We start from the raw sequence: 24,362 nt of genomic DNA on the forward strand, positions 1-24,362 counted from the left end.
CCGGTTAGGGAGTTGGGTCAGAGGCCGCACCACGTGGCTCGGCCCCGCTGTGGTGCTCCAGCTGGAGCATGGGCTGCCCCACGTGTAGGAGCTGGAGAAGGAACATGCCACTGCTTCCGGGAGCCACTTGAGGTAAGCGCCGCTCTAAGCCTGCGCCCTTGAGCCTCTTCCCATGCCCCAACCCCCTGCCCCATCCCTCTTCCCCCTCCCGCCCTCTGAACTCCTTGATCCCAGCACGGAGCACCCTCCTGCACCCCAAACTCCTCATCCCCTGCCCCAACCCAGAACCCGCACTCTCAACCAGAGCCCTCTCCAAAACCCTAATGTTGTGAGCATTCATGGCTTGCCATACAATTTCTATTTCCTGATGTGGCCCTCAGGTCAAAAAGCTTGCCCACCCCTGAATTACAGGCATCTGTGGCCTAAATTCCGGTTCTGCAGAGAGAGGATTTCAGGATCCTGCCCCTAGAAAGGTGATGGCTAGAGGCCTGAAACCTAAGTGGGGTGCCATCAAGCAGGCTATGAAGGGGTCAGAAGGTGTAGTTACCTCAGCAATTGTGACAGACAGTACCAATAAAATAACTGGTGACGTGCTGCACTGTCAAAATATGATTCATGTTTTCATGCTATGCCCTTGAACAATCTCACTTTGTAGGACTGGATTAAATATTTTGACACACAATTTGACACCAGTAGATATTTTTAAACTGTTCATATCCCAGAAGCCCTATAACCACATCACTCATTTTTATGAATCCATTTCTTACATCTGTTAGTAAATATTAATCTTTTATGATTCTTTTTATATTAACTCTCCTGATTTCTTGACCAGATATCCCTGAGTTTTTTCCGTGTTAGCCAGAGATGCTGGCTAAACTCTAATGTTAAAGAGGGTTTTATTCTGGAGAAATGAATATGTTTATCCTCGTAGGCCTATACTTATCCACCCTGTTTTACTCTGAACTTTAGCTGAACCTAGTGTGTTATCAATAAACTGAATTTTAGTTGGACCATAGTGTGTTATTAAACAATGGATTGTGTGTCCTTTTGTGATCGAATAAACCCCTATATTCAAATCCTACACACAGTTGTAATAATCTTTCTACAAAATGTGCCTTGTGAAGTATCATTTGAAAACTACTAACTACTAGTCAATAATATCATGGTGAAATGTGTGTAGCAACATTCACAGATTCATAGATTCATAGATACTAAGGTCAGAAGGGACCATTCTGATCATCTAGTCTGACCTCCTGCACAGCGCAGGCCACAGAATCTCACCCACCCACTCCTATGAAAAACCTCACCCTTGTCTGAGCTATTGAAGTCCTTAAATCATGGTTCAAAGACTTCAAGGAGCAGAGAAGCCTCCCTCAAGTCAACCATGCCCCATGCTACAGAGGAAGGCGAAAAACCTCCAGGGCCTCTCCAATCTGCCCTGGAGGAAAATTCCTTCCCGACCCCAAATATGGCGATCAGCTAAACCCTGAGCATATGGGCAAGATTCACCAGCCAGATACTACAGAAAATTCTTTCCTGGGTAACTCAGAACCCATCCATCTAATATCCCATCTCAGGGGATTTGGCCTATTTACCCTGAATATTTAAAGATCAATTACTTACCAAAATCCCATTATCCCATCATACCATCTCCTCCATAAACTTATCGAGTAGAATCTTAAAACCAGATAGATCTTTTGCCCCCACTGCTTTCCTTGGAAGGTTATTCCAAAACTTCACTCCTCTGATGGTTAAAAATCTTTGTCTGATTTCAAGTCTAAACTTCCTGGTGGCCAGTTTATACCCATTTGTTCTTGTGTCCACATTGGTGCTGAGCTGAAATAATTCCTCTCCCTCTCCTGTATTTATCCCTCTGATATATTTATAGAGAGCAATCATATCTCCCCTCAACCTTCTTTTAGTTAGGCTAACAAGCCAAGCTCCTTAAGTCTCCTTTCATAAGACAAGTTTTCCATTCCTCGGATCATCCTAGTAGCCCTTCTCTGTACCTGCTCCAGTTTGAATTCATCCTTTTTAAACATGGGAGACCAGAACTGCACACAGTATTCTAGGTGAGGTCTCACCAGTGCCTTTATAACGGTACTAAAACCTCCTTATCCCTACTGGAAATGCCTCTCCTGATGCATCCCAAAACCGCATTAGCTTTTTTCACAGCCATATCACATTGGCAGCTCATAGTCATCCTATGATCAACCAATACTCCAAGGTCCTTCTCTTCTTCCGTTACTTCTAATTGATGCGTCCCCAACTTATAACTAAAATTCTTGTTATTAATCCCTAAATGCATAACCTTACACTTCTCACTATTAAATTTCATCCTATTACTATTACTCCAGTTTACAAGGTCATCCAGATCCTCCTGTATAATATCCCGATCCTTCTCCGAATTGGCAATACCTCCCAGCTTTGTATCATCTGCAAACTTTATTAGCACACTCCCACTTTTTGTGCCAAGGTCAGTAATAAAAAGATTAAATAAGATTGGTCCCAAAACCGATCCCTGAGGAACTCCACTGGTAACCTCCCTCCAACCTGACAGTTCGCCTTTCAGTAGGACCCGTTGCAGTCTCCCCTTTAACCAATTCCTTATCCACCTTTTGATGTTCATATTGATCCCCATCTTCTCCAATTTAACTAATAATTCCCCATGTGGCACGGTATCAAATGCCTTACTGAAATCTAGGTAAATTAGATCCACTGCATTTCCTTTATCTAAAAAATCTGTTACTTTTTCAAAAAAGGAGATTAGGTTGGTTTGGCACGATCTACCTTTTGTAAAACCATGTTGTATTTTGTCCCATTTACCATTGACTTCAATGTCCTTAACTAATTTCTCCTTCAAAATTTTTTCCAGGACCTTGCATACTACAGATGCCAAACTAACTGGCCTGTAGTTACCCGGATCACTTTTTTTTCCTTTCTTAAAAATAGGAACTATATTAGCAATTCTCCAATCATTCGGTACTACTCCTGAGTTTACAGATTCATTAAAAATTCTTGCTAATGGGCTTGCAATTTCAGGTGCCAATTCCTTTAATATTCTTGGATGAAGATTATCTGGGCCCCCCGATTTAATCCCATTAAGCTGTTTCAGTTTTGCTTCTACCTCAGATATGGTAATATCTACCTCTATATCCTCCTTCCCATTTGTCATGCTACCATTATCCCCAAGATCCTCTTTAGCCTTATTAAAGACTGAGGCAAAGTATTTGTTTAGATATTGGGCCATGCCTAGATTATCTTTAACCACTCCATCCTTTACATTATATGTAAAGATATAAACATTAATTGAAATTAGGTCTGAAATATGTTTACTAGACAAGTCTGGGTAAACTAGTTTCTCAAAGGCAAAGGACAAGCTGATAACTCTAGCCAGGTGTCATCACAGATGATGGACAATCACCTATCAAATGGCCATTCTTTGGCAAGGGATGGGGGGTGGAAACAAAGAGATCTGCATTTTAGCAAACAATAGCATGAAAGCTCTTTCACCATGAGACTCCATGATTCCACCCTCAGAGCGGGAATGAACTTTATCTAGGGCAGTGGCTCTCAACCTTTCCAGACTACTGTACCCCTTTCAGGAATCTGATTTGTCTTGCATACCGCCAAGTTTCACCTCACTTAAAAGGTATTTGCTTACAAAATCAGACCTAAAAATACAAACTTGTCACAGCCACCAGTACTGAAAAATGGCTGACTTTCTCATTTTTACCATATAATTATAAAATAAATTGATTGGAATATAAATATTGTACTTACATTTCAGTGTATAGTAGTATATAGAGCCAATCAAGAAGCTGCTAGAATCAATTAAGGCAGGCTAATCAGGGCACCTGGGTTTAAAAAAGGAGCTCACTTCAGTTTGTGGTGAGCGTGTAAGGAGCTGGGAGCAAGAGGCACTAGGAGCTGAGAGTGAGAATGCATACTATTGGAGGACTGAGGAGTACAAGCATTATCAGACACCAGGAGGAAGGTCCTATGGTGCGGATAAGGAAGGTGTTGGGAGGAGGCCGTGGGGAAGTAGCCCAGGGAGTTGTAGCTGTCATGCAGCTGTTACAGGAGCTACTGTTAGACAGCTGTATTCCACAGGGCCCTGGGCTGGAACCCGGAGTAGTAGGCGGGCCCGGGTTCCCCCCAAACCTCCCAACTCCTGGTCAGACACAGTAGGAGTTGACCTGGACTGTGGGTTCACGAAAACGGCCAAACAGAGGGCTGCCGTGAAGCTCCAAGGCGAGCAAATCCGCCAATAAGCGCAGGACCCACCAAGGTAGAGGAGGAACTTTGTCACAGTACCCAAGGGGTACATGTCCCCTGGTTGAGAACCATTGATCTAGGGTGTAACCTTCAGGAAAATGCAGTTCCAAAAGGGGATTGGACTATAAAATGAGGGGCAAAAACCCCCATTCATGTCTCGCTCTTTCAACTTAGATGACAAAGGAAACCAGCCCATTTGACTTTGGGAGTGATCCTGGCCTGAAATTTGGTCAGCCCTGTTGCTGGGAGTATGTAGTAAGAATTTTATCTTGAAACACATCTAGTTGCTAAGTTTAGGACCAGAAAATGTTTTTTTCTTTATTTCTCTTGTAACTATTTCTAACTTTAATGCCTTATACTTGTACTCACTTAAAATTTCTCTCTTTGTAGTTAAATAAACTTGTATTCTTTAATCAAAACTAATCCAGTGTTGTGTTTAAACTATACTGTGTGGCTAACACCATTTAGGGTAGCCAACTGTTGTATATTGATCCACTAACATAGCTGGATTGTCCAGGAGAGAACTGGAGAGTGCAGAACACACATTTTGGGGAAAAATCTGGGATTGAGAGTGTCTTGGGGTCACCCTGCAAGTGTAACCAAGGCTGGTGGAAGCCAGGGTGTGAATGATGTGTAGCTGGCAGGCTACAGCTATACAAAGACACTCAGGGTGTGAACTGCATGCTGAAAGACTATTTGTGAGCAGCCCAGGTAGGAGCTATGGCAGCAAAGCATGGGAGGCACTCCAGTTTGCAGGGTCTTTGTGACACAGCCCCTCACTGGTCTGGATTACACCCCAGAATGTCATACCTTTTTACTCTAAACTCTTGACCTTTAGGGAGATGTCCAGAAAGGACACACTTGTAACCTATATGGGGAAGATGTTTTCTGTAATTAATAAAATAATCTCTGAAGACTGCCTTTAGTTTATCAGTAATTAATCCAACCAGTGATTTCTATCATAATGACTTGGTTTTAGATATCCTTGAATTGATAAAATTGTGGATGGTTGAACAGATGCCTTCAGTTTATCAGTTATGTAATCCAGACACCAGGAAAAGAAGCCTGTATAAAACATTGAATTTGTGAATACCTGGAGGATGAAGGAGTATTCACTAGCAGTCAGCATGGATTTACCAAGAACAAATCACGCCAAACCACCTTGATTTCCTTCTTTGTCAGGGTAACTGATTTGGTGGACAGGGGGACTGCAGTGGACATAATATAGCTGGACTTCAGCATGGCCTTTGACACAGTCCCATATGACATTCTGATAAGTAAACCGGAGAAATGCAGGCTCTACAGAACTACCATTAAGCGGACACATAATTGGTTAAATAACCACAAACAAAGAATAATTATTAATGGAATGATATCGGACTGGAGGAAGGTCTCAAGTGAGGTACCACAGGGATCTGTTTGGGGTCCAGTGTCATCTTTATTAATGACCTGGATTTACTATAAAAAGTATACTGATCAAGTTTGCAGATGACACAAAGCTTGGAGGGGGATGCCAATATTTGAGAAGATAAAGTTAAAAATTTAGAGGGATCTTGATAAATTGGAGAACTGGGTTATAGACAACAAAATGAAATTCAACAAAGAAAAATGTAGGGTGCTACACACTTAGGGAATTAAAGTCAAATGCACAAATACAGAATGCGGAAAACTGGCTTGGCAGCAGAACTGCTGAGAAGGATCTGGGAGTTGTGGCTCACAACCTCAATATGAATCAGCAATGTAATGCTATTGCAAAAAAAAGCAAATGCAATTTTAGGTTGCATTAACAGAGGGATAGCATGCAAGTCACAGGAGGTAATAGCACCTTGTCGAATTTCTCCAGTCTCAGATTTGGTACATAACTTTCCTTTTCTGTACAGTGCTGTATTAAGGATTGCTTTGTTGTCTTACTTAAATAAAATTTCAGTGGTATTAGTTATTTGACATCATGACTACTTAAATCTGAACACACAACATGCAAAAAAGCCACTTCTCAACCAAAAGTTTTGGCAAGGCCAACTGCTTGAAATATATCTCTGGACATTTGGAGAACTTGCTACAATTTTGACTGGACTTACATTGTCTTGTGCTGATTGGCTGTTTGCTCCAACTCTCCTCCTCCCCCTTCCCTCACAGTCCCCTCACTCTATGCCTGCTCCTCTTATCCCCTTGTCCCCTGTGCTATACCCCTCATTCCCTTCCCTATTCTTTCAGTAAACTTTCATTGTGTTCCCTCCCCTCACCCACTGAAAGAAATTGTGGCACTAACATGATATTTGCTGTATCCCACTGTTCACTCTGTGTGGTATGCCCTTTCCCTGGCCCTGTGTCTATTTAGATTGTAAGCTCTTCAGGGCAAGGACTGTCTACTTCCTCTATGTTTGTACAGTGCCTAGCACACTGGGGCTCCATTCTTGGTTGACCCTAAAGCAATACCATAAGAAACATAATTAATAAAAAAATCTAAAGTCTTTATTGAATAAACTATCATCAGTACTGAATCATATCTGGATAGTTAGTGCATGTGAGAATGGTCCAGACAGTATCCAAAAACATTCATTAGATAATGCACTTACAGGAGTATTTCACAACTAATACTGATTTGTGAATAGTCTTTTTTATATGTCCTCCTGCATCACAGTCTCTCCTTTTAAACATCCGTTTTCAATCATATTCTATAGCCAATTTCCTCTTTAACTCTGTACTCTAAATCTTCTCCTCAGGTATCATTCATCAGATTGTAAAATATACTATCCGACTGCTGGTTGAAAAGTAGCAATCTCACGCTTTTTCAACCTCCCCATTTTTTTAACCTTTGTTTAGTCACAAAATACCAAAGTTATAATCCAATCTCATACTTCTGCTGCCTTTTACAGTCCTCTTGAATGATGTGCCCTTACAGTGCCACATCAGCAACTCCAAGGCTGAATTACTGCCTGGCATACAATTAAGGAAGGTTATTGTTATTGGGGATCCAGTGCCTAATTATGGACCCCAAATCTATGTTCAGAAGCACAGCACTCCCTGGCATCCCTGATTGCCTGTTTAACAGCACCACTAAAGGCCTCATAAATGTTAACTTTTCTAATTTTAAGACAAGGAGTCAATGTGTATTTCATATTAGCGCAAGCATCCATTGTTTTGTTCCAAAGGCCTACTGTATGCCTCCCCCCCTTTTTAAGGTTCCTACAACATGAGTATTACTAATCTACTGTAAATACAGTTTCTAGCAGTGCAACCTTGCTATGACTCTAATCTGAATGCATGACAGAAGGACAAGTATCTGCTTCTAATTTTGCTTTATAGACATATGTTGTAGATTCTACTCTTTCATTTAACCTAGTAAAAGCACAGGTGAAGAACTACAGAACGAGTCAACTTTACTGCTAGGATTTGATGAGTAAGTTCCAGTTTCTCTTTTTTATTTTATGTTTTATTTCTTGAGAGGGTAGTGAGAAATCAGGATGTAAAGATAATTGGCATTTTTATTGGCATTTTACTCTCTCATACTCCTCCTTCTCTAATATCACTAAATGAGATCGTTTATATAAAATACTAGCTCAATTTTGGGCCTCGAGTCTGGAAAAAATTCACATGCAGAACTCCCATTGTAATCAATGGAAATTCCATGTATATAGGACTTATAGCACTGGGCTCTCTTTCTGTCTTGGAAGGAAAAGATTGTTTGCCTGTCTAGCTATATGTCTACTGTATATGGGTGGAAATCTAAGGACATCATTTATGTGTAACTCACTTCTCCTACTACTTCAGACCTTTCCAAAATTTTTGATTAGAAGCCAAAGAAGACTCCTTGGAGACTTCCTTCATTCTCATTATTAGCACAGATTTGAAAAAGAAGGGAGCCAGATGTTATTTCAATGGAATCATAAGGTATTTTTTTCTGTCCCATTTAATACAAACAAACAGAGATATCAAAAAGTCATTAGTTGTAATTTGTCAGCTGTTTTTAAACAGATGCTGTATTCTGCTTTAGAATCTGCAGGAGATAAAAAAGGGAGAACTATTAGATTATAAATTAAAGAAAGCAGCTGAGAAGGAAAGATTATAAGCAAACAGGATGTATGGTTTAATAAAACATGCTTATAAAGTACCTAATCTTTCATCATATCTGTGACATGGAGTCCAGGCTCTAGGATCTTGTGGGAGAAATATTCTCAATTATGCAATACCACAAGCCTTCTTCTACAAGGGGAAAAAAGCATCAACAGCTGTGTGGAGGAGCAGAGCTATTCTGCTAACTCAGGTAGGAGGGTCTCATAAGCTCTCATTCAGCAGAACTAAAAGGTGGAGATTTTCCCCCCTGGCAGGTGAAAAATAGAGTGGGACAATATTCTGCAAGCTTTAAAGAATAAGTAGTTCAGGAACACTGAGGGGAACTATGTTTAAGTCTAGTCCTGTTTCAAAGTGTTGTGGAATAAGTTGCTTTTGAAGTTCAATAAATGCAAACACTAAAAACGGGGGTGGAGGGGGAGCTGTGTAAGAACATAAGTTGTACACAGTGAGTTGTAAAGAAGTGCAGAACCACATCTTATAAAGGGTGTTATTTAATTCTTAATTTAATTAATTTAAAATAGTGAAATACAAGAAGATTGCATCAGCAACTAATGTCAAGGATGCTAGGAACCAATATATTATTTTAGCTGCTATATTACAGATTGGAAAAAATAGGCCTGGGTGAATAATTCAAGGTGAAGAATGTATTTGACAAATTTAGACCTTTCTTCTGTTTGTGAATATTCTACAACCACATTCTGAATGATTGCTGATGTAAATTGGCACAGCTCCACTGAAATCAATGTCAATTAATGTGAATCTATTTCCATCAGCACAGAATTTGGTCCTTTGATTTTTATGAACTAATTTGTTATTTGACAGGCATTTCACAAGGGGCTGTGCCTTAAAAGCCAAATAGAGCTAACAGCAAATAGTTATTATTAAAGAATGGTTTATATGTGAACATTTTCTAACTCAATATGCCATAGACCTGGTCTCCATGACATCTTCATGGCTGTACCATTTTTGTCACTGTGGAGACAACACTTCCTGATACAGGAAAAACTCTCATTGCATCCAATGTGAATTTTGCCTGCATAACAATTGCAAGATTGATGGCAATTTTTGAGTGCAAGGTTCAACGATGCCTATTAATGCTCATTGAAAAGAAGGGCTTAAATCCCTGCTTACTGCACTTACAATACGCCCCATCTAAACATTTTTAAGAACGTTTTTTTCTGACAATGTGACAATAGATTTCTCATCACAATGAGATTATAAAAGCAGTGTCCTTCTTAGAGTAACATCAATAATATTGGAAATTCAATAGCTCATTTCATGGTGAAATATAATCAAAGGTACCAACAGAATATATTTCTGTAAAATGGAATATGTTAGTCTGAGTCAGGAGGAGCATCATGCTGCCTGGGTGTGCTGGGGTGTAGCAACTCTGCACTGGGCCTGCAAGGGTTAATGTGAGCCTGTGGACACAATCAGCTTCATCCTGCAACAGCTGCAGTAAGCATCAAACCTGAAGGAAGGAGTTAAAAGGGCTGAACCTGACTCACTTAAGGCTTGACCAGGAAGGAGAGCAGATCTCCGCTGGTCATTTAGCAAGACAAGCCAGGCTGGAGTCAGGTAGTTGAGTGGGACTGCTGGTAGATAGGAAGGTAGACCTGCAACAGGGAGTCTACAGCAGTTAAGAAGGAGAGTCAAAAAGGAAGCACATCCGACTCTTGTGGGGAGGGATTGTAGGGAGGAGGATTGTCCTGTGAAAGGAGTGGAGAAAACAGCTGGAGAGCAGAAATGGCTAAGAAGCTCTGCAGTGAGCCAGTGGAAGAGCGGAAGTGGAGTTGATATACTGGGAGCCGAGGAAGAGGCTGAGCCAAAGGCGCAAGACAGGAGAAGGCAGGATGTGGTCCATGGAAGCAACATGGAAATGGTGTAGTCATGTCTCGGCTGCCTATTCAAGGGTCCCTGGACTGGAACCTACTGAGAGGGAGGACCTGGGTTCCCCTATCAGCCCACCAAGGAAAGTGGAGCAGACCCCCCTCCTGACAAGGTGTAAGAACTACTAAAACCCCACTGATACCAGGGTTAGTGAGCCCAGAATTGGACTGAGGGTCGAACATGAAGGTGAAAGGACTAGTTGTTGGACTGTTAGTTTACCCCAGAAGGGGTGTGACTCAACCAGACGGCCAAGTCGCAAGAAGCAGTAGACCACTGTAGGGCTGGAACCATTGTCGGCAGGGGCTGCTGAAGGACAAGAACTTAACTATGCCATACCCCATCACCAGAGGTGCACTGGCTGATGAGTCACATGCTTACAGTGAGCTTAAAATAATATATCATAGTCTTTGATAAGAAAATGTTCAAAGGATTAAATGGAAAAAAAATCATCTCTGTATATGAATGGGAAGAATATGACACTTTCCAGTGTTTTTTTTTAAGTCATGGCAATTTAGGATATTTGGGAAAAGTGAGCAAACAGATTTAATTTATATTTTGCTAAGTTAATATGTAGAGTCTCTTGTAGATCAACAACAAAAAGAAAAAACGTGTAATGGGAAAAAAGAGGAATAAAAAGAGAAGAAAGTACTCAGATATTTTGAGATATTCAACTGAGTGAGACAAACCTAAAATTCTAATTCTTATTCTTCTCTTTTTCCCCAGCTAACTGGGGTTGAGTTGCCAAATCAGTCTTTTTCAGGCTTGTCAGTCCAACACTGTCTCCAGATCCACTCCATCCTCCAATACACGGTCCACCCACTATTTTCGTGGCCATTCTCTTGTTTTCTGCCCACTAACTCTCATCTGCAATTGCTTTCTAACAGGATTCCCTTAACAGGATCCTTCATCCATGTCCATAGCAGCTCAGCCTCCTCTCTTACAGCTTCTCTCTGATATTGCATACCCTAGTCTCACTTCCCGAAGACATCATTCTGCATGTGGACCAGCATTGTCACCCCTCAAATTGCCTCAAACATTTCATGTCAATGGCTCCAGTTCTTCTCAAGTTGTCTCTAGTTACTTTGTTGAATGCTTTCTCCAAATTGAGGAAAGCCAAAACATGCTCATTGTTTCCCTCAAGCTTCTTTTCCACAATCATCCTTTTTTCCTTTTATAAGACTAAACTGCTTCTTTCCTAAAATGGGCTTTACTACTTGGTGAAATGCAACTATCTATGATTCTAACAGTCTCATGCAGTGGAACAGCAGCTTAATTCCTCAGTCATTGAACTGTCATGTATGTCACCTTTTTATTTGTATATTGGTACTAATATGGACTTCTCCATTCTCTTGGGGTTTTCTTTGTTTTCCAAACTGTGCACAGGACTCATTTAAGCCAGTGCACACAACCTATCTCCAGACTTTGATCATTTCTGCTGTGACTTCGTCCAGATATGCTACTTTTCCAGGTGCCATCTTCATCAGTGGAGCCTTGAAGTCTGCCTCTGACAGGTCATTAACATCTGTAATTATTGGTTCACACAATGGTAGCATAGCATATAAAGTTTTTTTCTCATTAAGTAGACTCTCAGAGTAGTCTCACTATTGGCTATATACTGTCACAAGCAGATTGCCCCCAGCATCCTGTAAAAATGGTGAGCTGACTTTGTCTGCTTTCCTTCTTTTAATTTGTCTGCACAATTCCATATATATATATATATATATATATATATATATATATATATATATATATATAAAATTTGGCATGTTGAAGGTAGTTGTTCAGCTCATTATACAGCTCATCTAAGACTAGGTTTCTTGCCTTTCTGACTTCTTTTGCTGGCCATTTGGAGACTCTATAGGTGGTAGCTGCTTCTTTCAAAGGCTTATTTTTCCATCACCTTTCTAGCTTCTTTCATTTCATATGGTTTTCTGAACTTCTTGTTCCACCAGCATTCTTCATGAGCTTGTGGTCTATCCAGCTTAATGCATCCACATAGCACCTCAGCTTTTCGGATGAATACATTCTTGAAGATACACCACTCCTCTTCTGCTGTTCTAATCTGCGTATCTCACAGCTCAACGCTTGTGACTGTCTCCCTAAACTTGTCTGCATTCACACTGTGCACTCCCCACATCATGATGCACGTCTTGTTAGAGAAAAGCTCATACCAGATCCATTTGCCAGTCATAAGAATGGCCATACTGGGTCCATCTAGTCCAGTTGCCAGGTGCCCCAGGGGGAATGAATAGAACATTAAAAGAAATGATTATGCACCAGCCTTTGTTAACCTGAGTAGAGATTCCCCAAACACTTCAACCAAAACCACACTGGTTTAAATAAAACCATAAACTAGAGAGGGATAGATTTTAAGTGATTATAAATAATAAGGCATAAAAGTCAGAACTGGTTACCAAAGAAATAAAAAGATGAGACTGCAACCTCATTCCTAAACTTTACCAAGCTAAATAAAATCTGAAGCAAATAGCTTTCTCACCCTCACTAGATGGTATAGACAGTTCTCAGTTCACAGGCTGGATTTCTTTTCAGCCTGGGATCAGTCCCCTTAGTTTAGTGTTCTTCAGGTCCTCAGTGATGTTATGAGCAGACCGATATAAGGTGGAGAAGAGAGGAAAAGTGGTCAGAGATCTTGCCCCCCTTCTTATATCCTGACCCTTTTTACTAAAAAAGTCCTTGATAGGTCACGGGTTCAAGCAGTTACATGGCAAATGTGAGTTGCCAACTGTTCTTCAGGTGAATTGTAAATTTCTTGTTTACAACTCCCGTCCTGGTGAAACTCTGATTAAATAGGTAATGGCCTTTTAGCACCTAGCCAGTGTGCCTTTGTCTTTGGAAAAAAATGGTCTGAAGGCATTACCCAGAACTACAGTATATTTCAGTAACAGACATAAGTAAAATTTCATAGCTCTATATACAATGCCGATACACACATTTTAACAGGCCAATGATATTCAGTAGATTATGAGTTTTAAAATGATACCTCACAAAGCGTACTTAATACAAAATATAGCCATATAAAAAGTGGTGAACATGGGGTACAGGGAAAGGAGTACTTATGGCACATTAGAGACTAACAAATTTATTTGAGCATAAGCTTTCGTGAGCTAGAGTACTGGTCCATTCAGTTTGGTATATGCAGCTTCTGCTTGTCTCTCCAGAGTTGCCCAGTACTCTAAGTTTTCTCCCTCCTCAAAAGGGTTTAATCTGGAATTTTCCTTCTCCTATGTGAGCTCCCTACCACTGCTGGAGGTCCTCATCTGGCCTGAAATTATTTTCACAAATGCCAGCAGGGTTATAGCGTACTGTTAATATACAGGTTTCAGAGTAGCAGCCGTGTTAGTCTGTATTCGCAAAAAGAAAAGGAGTACTTGTGGCACCTTAGAAACTAACAAATTTATTTGAGCATAAGCTTTCATGAGCTACAGCTCACTTCATCGGATAAGTGAGCTGTAGCTCACGAAAGCTTATGCTCAAATAAATTTGTTAGTCTCTAAGGTGCCACAAGTACTCCTTTTCTTTTTGTTAATATACAGCCAATGATACACTAAAGAAGGAATTACCTTGAATGCTGCAACTTTCAAATGGAATAGAAATGCTAGTTTTGAGTTGAACTGGTAGAGCTCTCCATTATCCTTTCTATACAGTGGAGCGACTTCAAGAATCTTTTTTTTTAACAGTAAAAGAAATGATCGCTATGCTTTCCATACTTTCTCCTGAAATGAACAAGAATCCCCAGACTGCTCAGAACAACAATGGATGGCTCTGACAATTGGAAGGCAAAACACAACAAAACAAACTCCATGACAGCTATCTGAAAATTAATCTGAGGAGTAGACGGGAAGTACAGAAAGAGCATAAGCAGTGGTTTAAGCCTGATCTATCGTATAAAGCTACAGAATCAAAAGGAAACATGATGGGAAACATAACTCAATCAACCCTGGGATGGAGATTATAAAAATAAAAGATACTGAGATCAACTAAGTTTTTTTCAAAGGAAAAATAAATAAAACTTCAATATAAATATATAACCATGTGAGAGAACATCTCTACACTGTATAATAAAGGACACCCCACCAGTAACATAGCTAAATGTGCACATTTGAAAGAGACTGATTTAATCTTGTTCTTGAGAATATCTGTTTAACAGTTATAGGTTTTAATACATTGTAATGCACGCAAGCGAGTCACTGGGTGGAAAGAGTAGAAGTATAGGCTGCACAACTCAGCATTAGGCAATTAAGGAGTGACAGTGAAGTGAGTCCATCCTTCCTACTTTGGCATCATGAGGAACTCTGAAGGTAAGTTAGAATGTAAAATCGTGAGCTCCTCTGAGTTCTGCCAAGGATGAAGGAAAATACATGTGGGAGAACATGTAACATGCAATATGTCTTCCATTAAATCCTTGTTTGACACACTTATTTTAAAGACCAATGAATAGTAATGTATATAGCAAGGAATGGCAACAAGCAACTTGCAGAATTCAAAATAACACCACTAGAAAACCTGGCCTTATTTGGTCTTTAAAAAAAAATTATATAAAATGTCCACAGTTGATGGGAACTTTTTAGTTCTTAGATTCACTGCCTAGTTTAGCAAGTTCCAGGAAATTGGAAAAAACAGTGCATACTATTAAAACATTTATTTATAATCAACAGAAACCAGATTGCAACCCCATCAGCATTTGCTGGGATTGATTCTGCTTTCTTATGCCAGTGCATGTTGCTGATATCAACATAATTCACAAATGCATTTTCACATGCTTCTGAGCAGTTGATTTAATAAGATACAAATTGAAATACTGGTAGACTGAAAATACAGCATGTGACTATTTTGCCAAGCCAGTGCTCCCAAACGCAGCATTTGCATAGTCGTGTAAGCACTTCTATTCTGTACCTTGCAGTTCAAAGATCTGCAAATTAGTCATTAAAATTAAGATTTGCTTCAGGCTGGAGCCAGGTAAAAAGCTATTTAAAATAGATTTGTCTAATTTTGTATTCTGCAGATGTACTAAAATATGGAAGTTTACACCAATTTTGGACACTCTGGGATTTATGTTCCTCCCTCTCACTGAACACCTATGTCACTGGCTCCAGTAGTTACACTAGGCATAAACTCAAGTCACCAAGGTACTTAAGCACATGCTTAATTTTAAGCAAAAGCGCTTCTAGCATATGGGACTACTTACATGTTTAAAATTAGGTATGTTTTTAATATTTTCCTAAATCAAGGCCTAAGCCCTCTATTGTTCTCCCAATGGTTTTAGAGCCCAAGCAACACAAGGAAGTTCTTTCAACAGGGAGTTCCATGCTTGCAGGGCTGTGACCAGGCACTTAGTTTGGAATAAGATATTAGGAAAGTGATTAGTCACTAATGCAGACTTTGGACCTTTAAGAGTTAAATGTCTCTGTTTTTCACAGCTTGTTGAAAAGTATTTAGTTGGCCAGTAATAAAATGTATTTTCACATGAATGTTTTCTACTCATCTTCTACAATTCAGGACCTGACCCTGGGCCATGTTGAGCACCTAAATCCATACTCTTATCAATGGGCATGGAGAACGCTCAGCACCTCATGGGATCGGACTCTAAATTAGGGATAGAATTAAGCAGAGTCCATACTAAGGAGAGGTGTATACCTACTCCACCTAGGAGGAACCTGTGCAGCTATTCTTTTCTCAGGACAGTAGAATGCCTCCTGGAGCTAAGGCAGCCACTCCTAGGTAAGGTGAAATTTACTTCCCCATGCACAACTGGAGTGTGTGGAGTCATGACCTCACCTCCCTCATTGCTGTGTGCCCCATTGAAAAGGGATGAAGCAAAGAGGCTACAGTTCTTTTTTCTATATTGACTGTGCAAGCAGTGTGGGGACACTCCCTCCTCTAGCAAACTGTGCATCCACAAGCAGGCAGGATCTGGCGCTTAGAAACTAAGGGCTAATTTCTGCTCCCATTAAAGTACATGGCAAAACTTCCATTAACTCCAGTGGCTGCAGGACCAGGTCCAATATAGTGTGGGAAGCTGAGGTTTATTAGAGTCTATTTATTTGTGTGTGTTCTACATTGAACAGCAACATACAGTATTTATCAACTTGTCTCTGTTCTTTAGATATACTGTGAATTCATAAATTGTAACTGGTATTATGAGCCACAGGGCAGAACTAAAGGAAACAGCAGAAGAGAGAATATATAACTCACTGTGAAAGTGCTCTTCATAAAAGCCACAGGACATGCTCTGTCTGTTATTTGCATTCATCACTTGTCCTTCACCAAGCCAACATGTGAGATTTTAATTGTCAGCATATTTTGACTAGGCACATTTGAAGCGAGCAGCATAGTGTCTATATAACTCAGATGTCTAGTTCCAGAGTTCAAAGCTGATTGAGCAAATGCCTTTCTAGGTGGGCAGTCTGTCTGTCCCTTGCAACTTACTCAGCACAAATGGAAACAGCACTTCTCAAAATACCAAGAAGAGCTGCTGCATACATATGTAGATGGGTGTCATAAAATGGAAACTTTTGATAAGTTATTATACATTACATGTAAAGAGGATTGAGAAAGAAAAAGAGGTAGTAAAAAGTAAATAAGGTACTGGGAGCAGCAGAAGCAGAGAAGAGAGAAATAGGGAATGAGCTAGCAGTTCAACAGTACTAAATAATATCCTGAGCTAGCAGTAGTTAGAACCATTGAAGAGACTGGTTTCACAGTAGCAGCTGTGTTAGTCTATATCCGCAAAAAGAAAAGGAGTACTTGTGGCACCTGAGAGACTAAATAAATTTGTTAGTCTCGAAGGTGCCACAAGTACTCCTTTTCTTATTGAAGAGACAGTATCTCAGCTCTTAGAGGAACGCAGTTCACGTTACTTAAAAATATTTGCTGGCTGATCAGAGCTCAGTTATTGCTGTTTCTGAAGATAGATGAACAGTTAAGCTCCTTAATCAGCCATCCTGTAAGGAAGCATGCTTACAGAGAAGGAAAATAAAGTATTCTTGAAGAGAGAGGATGAAATAGTGGCCCCACTGAAGTCAATGGCAAAACTCCTATTGACTTCAGTGGGGCCAGGATTTCACTGAGGACCCCTAAACTTTGGCCTCCTCAGACAATAGTTCCAGATAGTTAGTGTGTAAAAATAGGCAACTCAGTGCAGCAGATTTGTGGCAAAATATAGAAATACAGACGTGAGTGTGCATGTGAAAAAAGATGATCACATACGCATTGTCTAGGAACCTTCCATTTAGTTATTTCCTTGACTGGGAAGACTTTATGATCACTATTAAGTAGGGCTGTCAACTAATTGCAGTAAACTCACACGATTAACTCAAAAAAATTAATCACGATTAATTGCAGTTAAACCATAGAATACCAATTGAAATGTATTAAATATTTTGGATGTTTTTCTACATTTTCAAATATATTGCATTCTATACTGTAACTGAAATCAAAGTGTATATTATTTTTATTACAAATATTTGCACTGTAAAAATAATAAAAGAAATAGCATTTTTCAATTCACTTAATACAAGTACTGTAGTACAATCTCTTTGTCGAGAAAATGCAACTTACAAATGTAGATTTTTTTGTTACACAACTGCACTCAAAAACAAAACAATGTAAAACTTCAGAGCCTACAAGTCCACTCAGTTCTACTTCTTGTTCAGCCAATCGCTAAGACAAACAAATTTGTTTACATTTACAAGAGAGAATGATGCCCTCTTCTTATTTACAACGTCACCAGAAAGTGAGAACAGACATTGGCATGGCACTTTTGTTGCCAGCATTGCAAGGTATTTACCTGCCAGATATGCTAAACATTCATATGCCCCTTCATGCTTCAGCCACCATTCCAGAGGACATGCTTCCATGCTGATGATGCTCGTTAAAAAAAGTGTGAATTAAATTTGTGCCTGAACTCCTTGCGGGAGAATTGTATGTCCCCTGCTCTGTTTTACCCACTTCTGCCATATATTTCATGTTTTAGCAGTCGCGGATGATGACCCAGCACATGTTGTTCATTTTAAGAACACTTTCACTGCAGATTTGACAAAATGCAAAGAAGATGTGAGATTTCTAAAGATGTGAGATTTCTAAAGATAGCTACAGCACTTTATTTAGGGTTTAAGAATATGAAGTGCCTTCCAAAATCTGAGAGGGACGAGGTGTGGAGCATGATTTCAGAAGTCTTAAAAGAGCAACACTCCAATGCAGAAACTACAGAACTCGAATCATAAAATCACCAAAACATAAAATCAACCTTCTGCTGGTGGCATCTAACTCAGATAATGAAAATGAACATGCATCGGTGAGCACTGCTTTGGCTTGTTATCGTGCAGAACCCATCATCAGCACGGACTTGTGTCCTCTGGAATGGTGGTTGAAGCATGAAGGGACATATGAATCTTTAGGGCATCTGGCATGCAAATATCTTGCAATACAAGCTAGAACAGTGCCATTAGAATACCTATTCTCACTTTCAGGTGACATTGTAAACAAGAAGCGAGCAGCACTATCTCCTGCAAATGGTTTATCTCAGCGATTGGCTGAACAAGTAGGACTTGCAAACTCTAAAATTTCACATTGTTTTATTTTTGAATGCAGGTTTTTTGTACATAATTCTACATTTGTAAGTTCAACTTTCATGATAAATAGATTGCACTACAGTACTTGTATTAGGTGAACTGAAAAATACTATTTCTTTTGGATTTTTTACAGTGCAAATACTTGTAATCAAAAATAAATTTAAAGTGAGCACAGTACACTTTGTATTCTGTGTTGTAATTGAAATCAATATATTTGAAAATGCAGAAAACAGCCAAAAATATTTAAATAAATGGTGTTCTATTATTGTTTAACAGTGCGATTAATTGCGATTAATTTTTTTAATCACTTGATTGGCCTACTATTGTGGTTGCTGGTTATTATCTCCTGTCTCAATTACCTGAAGTGAATTAAGTGGAAAATATGTCTGAAAGTGAATAACAGCTTGTTAAAGAAAAAATTAAAATACGTACAGTACAATTACAAAAACATCTACATACAGTTTGCTTTTTATGTACTGGTTTCTCAAATTTTGCATATGAATACTTCTTGAGTGGAAAAAATAAAGCCAATGAGATACCATTGTCCATATACACAATATATCATCATAATAGTTTGATAAAATGATGGCCACCATTACAAATGTTTCATAATGCATTCAAAATAGTGGTTGTCATGTCAGTGAAAAGTTCATTTTTACCTTTTAAACACAACAGACATACATTCCAAAGTAAAGATCTTAGCCTTCAGAATAAAATGCTAGAAGCCAGAATGCCTTGTTGCATTTAGATACACAGGTTCTTCAGGTTAGCCACTTTTTGAAACAGTAACACAAAGATATAACAATTCCATGGTTACACAAGAGTATACTAGAAACCACAGTTTCAGAACTCAGTTGTCAGTAGTGATTAAAAACTGAGAACCTTCTGCTCTAAACATAGAATCCTCCACCACTTGATCTAAACGAGAATTTATAATGCTTAGCACTTAAACTGGGTGATACTTTTTATGTTCACAAGGCCCTAACATTAGGGCCTAACACAATAATTCGGAGCAAATTCATAGAATGGAGCATAAAGTTTTGAAATTAAAGCAGCAGCCAAACTTTTAAAAATAACTACTGACTTTGGTTGCCTCAGTTGTTGGGTGTCCAACTTGAAATACATTAAAGCAGCCTGGTTTTAGAGGAAAGTGCTTTGCATTTTCTGAAAGTCTTACCCCTTCAAGGTGCCTTCAAATTGAGCATTCCGAAATGGAAGCATCCAAAATCAATAGTCTATTTTGAACATGTTGGCCAGCATGTTTATTAAGCTATCAATATATAATTTTATCTTTCTCACATACATGCACACACACAATTTTGTTAAATAATGTGTTTTAGAATGTTTAAAATGATTTTCTGTCAAGCACTGCCATTTCCATTACTGCTAATACTACCCCAAAATGCCCCAACCAACCAAAATACCCCCACCCACTCAAAATAAAACACCTCTTACCAAATACATTAAATTTAAGGATCTGGTTTAAATGTATTAAAAGTAAAGCAATCTAGAGGGAAAGGTCAAATTCCAGACTGAGGATCTGAATCTCACGTGACTTACACTGGAATACACTAAGTACACATACAGCAACTGGGAGTGTGCTTCCCAGCGTGGGTAGACAGACACTTGCTAGCTCTGCTCCAGCTAGTATGTTAAAAATAACAGTGTAATTGGGGGTATCATGGCTGCTGGTTCAGGCTAGCCACTCAAGTACATACCCAGGGGTCAGGGCAGGTTTGACACTGACAAATGACTTGTTAAATAGCTTGTTAATATTTTAATGCTGTTTGGGTATGTAATGCATTCATATAAATTTGAAGATAATTTTATTTCCTCTGCAGATGTTTTTCCTGTTTTACTTGGCACACAAAGGATATGGGCTGTGAGTTCTAGAAGAGGCAATGGGTGACATCCGAGCCCCAGTGAAGTCAATGATAGTTTTCCCATTCACATCAGTGGGGCCAAGATTTCATCCAATATGCTGATTTTTGGGTTTTTATTTCTTTTCTGTATCTGTGCAAAATCATCACTGATGATCTGAAAAGGCATTTGAACACCTCCTGGGATTGTTTATTAGAAAAGCCATTTGGTTTTTGTTGTCCTATCAAATCCAGGCTATTATTTGTACTTTTTTTGCCAGTGCATGTAAGGCAGGAATTCTGCTTTTTCTACCTGCTTCTTGTGTTTGTGTCAATGAAGTGCTCAATAAAGACACTAAATGGGCAGCTTTAACCTATGAAGTCAAAGGTAATTATTCTGGAGTGAATCTATTAAGAAGTATAAAACCTAACAGCACAGTTTTCACCCTTTTCTCTTGTTCTAAAACTTTTGGTTCCCACGAGACTTCACATTTCTGCCACTCAACATCCCCTTGATGTAATGTAGCATCAAACACTCTAGTTACCAGCGAAAAATACCTACTTCATTTAACTCATCTGGGCTATCTTGGCACCTAGTTAGAAATATTCTTAAAATAAGAACAAGGCCTTCAGGCTGGTATAATATTCCCAATAAAAATGCAACTAATTCCCAGCTATTGTAATAAACAACCTACCTGTAAAGGGCTGAAAGTGGCCGCTTGTTTCCAGGTTTTGGTCTGTATGGTTTTGGTTCTCCTGCCATGTTGATATCTGAAAGCAAACATTTGGTATAAGTAAGCCAAAGCATAACAGCTAAGAGTGAGTCTGCAGACAACACAAGATGCTGTGAAAATAAATAATAAAAGATAGAACAGGAAAGTATACCTAACATTCTGATCAAGTTTTAACTTCTTTTAAGCTGACGCTATAAAAGCGCCCTTTTAAATAAATATCTTGCTACCTTGCCTATGGAGTTAAGCAACACACCAATCAAGGATAATATATAGAATTCATATTTTTGATAATTTAATGGTGTGGTTTTTGGAGATATTGTTAAGTTTGGGCTAATAATGTATCTCTGGTCTAGAAATGATGTGAATAGAGATTAAACAAAGAGACAGATAGTGCTTTTAAGTCACTTCACCACTGTTCAGAAAAGTTGCTGTCACATGCTGTTGTGAGAGCCCATGGTGACTCAGGCAGAATTCCTCCTTGAGATCAAGCCAATGTTTGAAGGAGTGCAGCATCAGCAACTCCCACTATATACCAGCCACCACAGCTCTCAGCATTTAAATATGGCAATGGGTCCATTTCCTCCACCTCCTGGTGTCCCTTTTAGAGTTAAACAAATACCTTTGTGGTGCTAGCTTGAAATGGATCTTATACTCATGGAACACAAGGTGTGTGATTCTGACGAGTCCCTATGCCATCACAATCTGGTCCATAGATTGCCATCATCTCTGCCTTCCTCAAAAAATAAATTGAACTGCAATGTAAAACTACTTTTCCCAAACACAACCCTTTAGAGGAAGTAGAGAAAGTTTTGAGGGCAAGTTATCTTCATAAAATGTACTTTATTGTTTTAAATATGTGTAATTGACAAAGGAGGAAATACATTGTAATTTCCATATATAATTTTATCCTAAACAGTTACTTTTCCAGACATCCTCTGTGCACTTCAGTGAAATGCTAGAAGCCTTGTATACTTCATAGTGTATCTCCATTCCCTTACCCCAAGAGTGTATAGTGATCCTGAAAATATTCTAACTTCTGACATGTGAGAAGTCATTACCCACCCTGGATCTATTTACTGTACTCTCTTTGCCCTTCCTGGGAGTCGTAAACAAGGACAGAACTAATCTGATGAGGGCACAATAGAAAATTTTCATAAATCCATTTTTAGTTCTAGTGACAGTTACCAATGAAGGAAAAATCACAGCCTATTCTATTGGGAATGCTTTGACTAAAATGGTTATACCCATACTGACACAATAGCTGTGGAAATAGAGGGCTACTGCAATTTCATGCACAGAGCCTTTAACTCTGCTTTAAACAGAAAGCAGTTTGGGCTATCTTATATAAATAAGGTGTTTTTGCAGGAAATTGGACATCATAGTGTCTATACCATGGAAGCCATGTGGAGAAGTAACCCTTTCACCTCTTCAAAGAAATTTTGTGACACCATTATACATACTGGGACTAATTCGCCTGGTATTTACGCCAATATAAATCAGGAATAATGCCAACAAAGTCAGTGGAGTTACGGCAGTTTTACACTGAAGTGACAAAGTGACAAATTCTTCAACAAAAAAACTTCAAAAACAGACTCCAATGAGAGACTGCTGAATTGGAATTAATTTGCAAACTGAATACAATTAACTTAGGCTTGAATAGAGACTGGGAGTGGATGGGTCATTACACAAAGTAAAACTATTTCCCCATGTTTTCCCCGCCGCAGCCACTCCCACCTGCTGTTCCTCAGACATTCTTGTCAACTGCTGGAAATGGCCCACCTTGATTATAACTACTAAAAGTTTCTCCCCCCTGCTCTCCTGCTGATAATAGCTCACCTGATGAATCTCGTTACAGTGTGTATGGTAACACCCATTGTTTCATGTTCTCTGTGTATATAAATCTCCCCACTGTATTTTCCACTGAATGCATCTGATGAAGTGAGCTGTAGCTCACGAAAGCTTATGCTTAAATAAATTTGTTAGTCTCTAAGGTTCCACAAGTCCTCCTTTTCTTTTTGTGGTTACAGACTAACACGGCTGCTACTCTGAAAGCTTTCAAGGACTCACATTGTCCTGATAAGGACTTTGCTTCAGATTAGAGAACAGCAGAGTGGAAAGCAGTAGTGTGGGAAGACCACCTGTAGAGAGAGCAGACTTGGTCTCTGGCACATAGCCCAGAAAGTGTTAGGCATCAAATTTTCCTTGGTAAATTCAAAAGTCAAAATAAAACTCTTTATATCTTTGACTTGTTTCCCACACAGAAATTTGTTTAGTTTCAGAGTAAGCTGCTCAGAAAACTAAATTGTGAATGAAAAATCTTTATTTGAAAATTTTTAGTTGAAAAATATTGGATTTCCCACTGGATGTTTCATACCATTTCAATAATTTCTTATCAAAATTAATATTTTTAATAAATTTTTACTTTAAATACTGTTTCATTTTAACATATTGATTTAAAATGAAAATTTTCATTTCAAAATCTGCAATGGAAAAACTAATTTTTTTTGTCTAGAACTGACAGTTTCCCAGAAAGGAAAAAAAAAAAATCAGTTCGGTTTGAAAAAATTTCCACATGAAAAATTTCAGCCTGATCTAGTTTCAAGCAATGTTGCTGTGTTGGAATTGGCATTATACTAAATCAGTGGTTCTCGTACTTATTTGATCGGGCCCCTCTTCTTTGTGTCAGTAGTCATTTATGTGCACCTTCTGCTCCAGAAGTACATATACTGCCACTCAGCTCTGAAGGCAGCACCATGCCAGCAGCAGCACAGAAGGCAGGCAATGTGAAAAGTGACATTTGTCAATATCACTTTTCACAGCAGACTTAGAAGTAAGGGTGCAGCAGAGCAGAAGTAAGGGAGGCAATGTGAAAATTATATTTGTCATCACGTTTCATAGCAGACATATCACCCCATTGCCACTCTTACACCCTGGGG

The 24,362-nt window shown here is 39.1% G+C and overlaps 1 protein-coding gene across 14 annotated transcripts in view; it reads right to left on the minus strand.

Annotated features, from left to right (window-relative positions):
- RALYL (RALY RNA binding protein like) overlaps positions 1–24,362 on the minus strand; it is a 629,175-nt gene that overhangs the window by 92,022 nt on the left and 512,791 nt on the right. For all 14 annotated transcript variants that reach the window (XM_038392746.2, XM_043507667.1, XM_043507669.1 and 11 more), the window contains one exon: positions 21,388–21,463. In XM_038392746.2, the coding sequence (XP_038248674.1) occupies positions 21,388–21,463 (76 nt within the window). The remainder of the gene's footprint in view (positions 1–21,387; positions 21,464–24,362) is intronic.

The sequence above is a fragment of the Dermochelys coriacea genome, chromosome 2, assembly GCF_009764565.3.
Source record: "Dermochelys coriacea isolate rDerCor1 chromosome 2, rDerCor1.pri.v4, whole genome shotgun sequence".
NCBI classification, from domain to species: Eukaryota; Metazoa; Chordata; order Testudines; family Dermochelyidae; genus Dermochelys; species Dermochelys coriacea.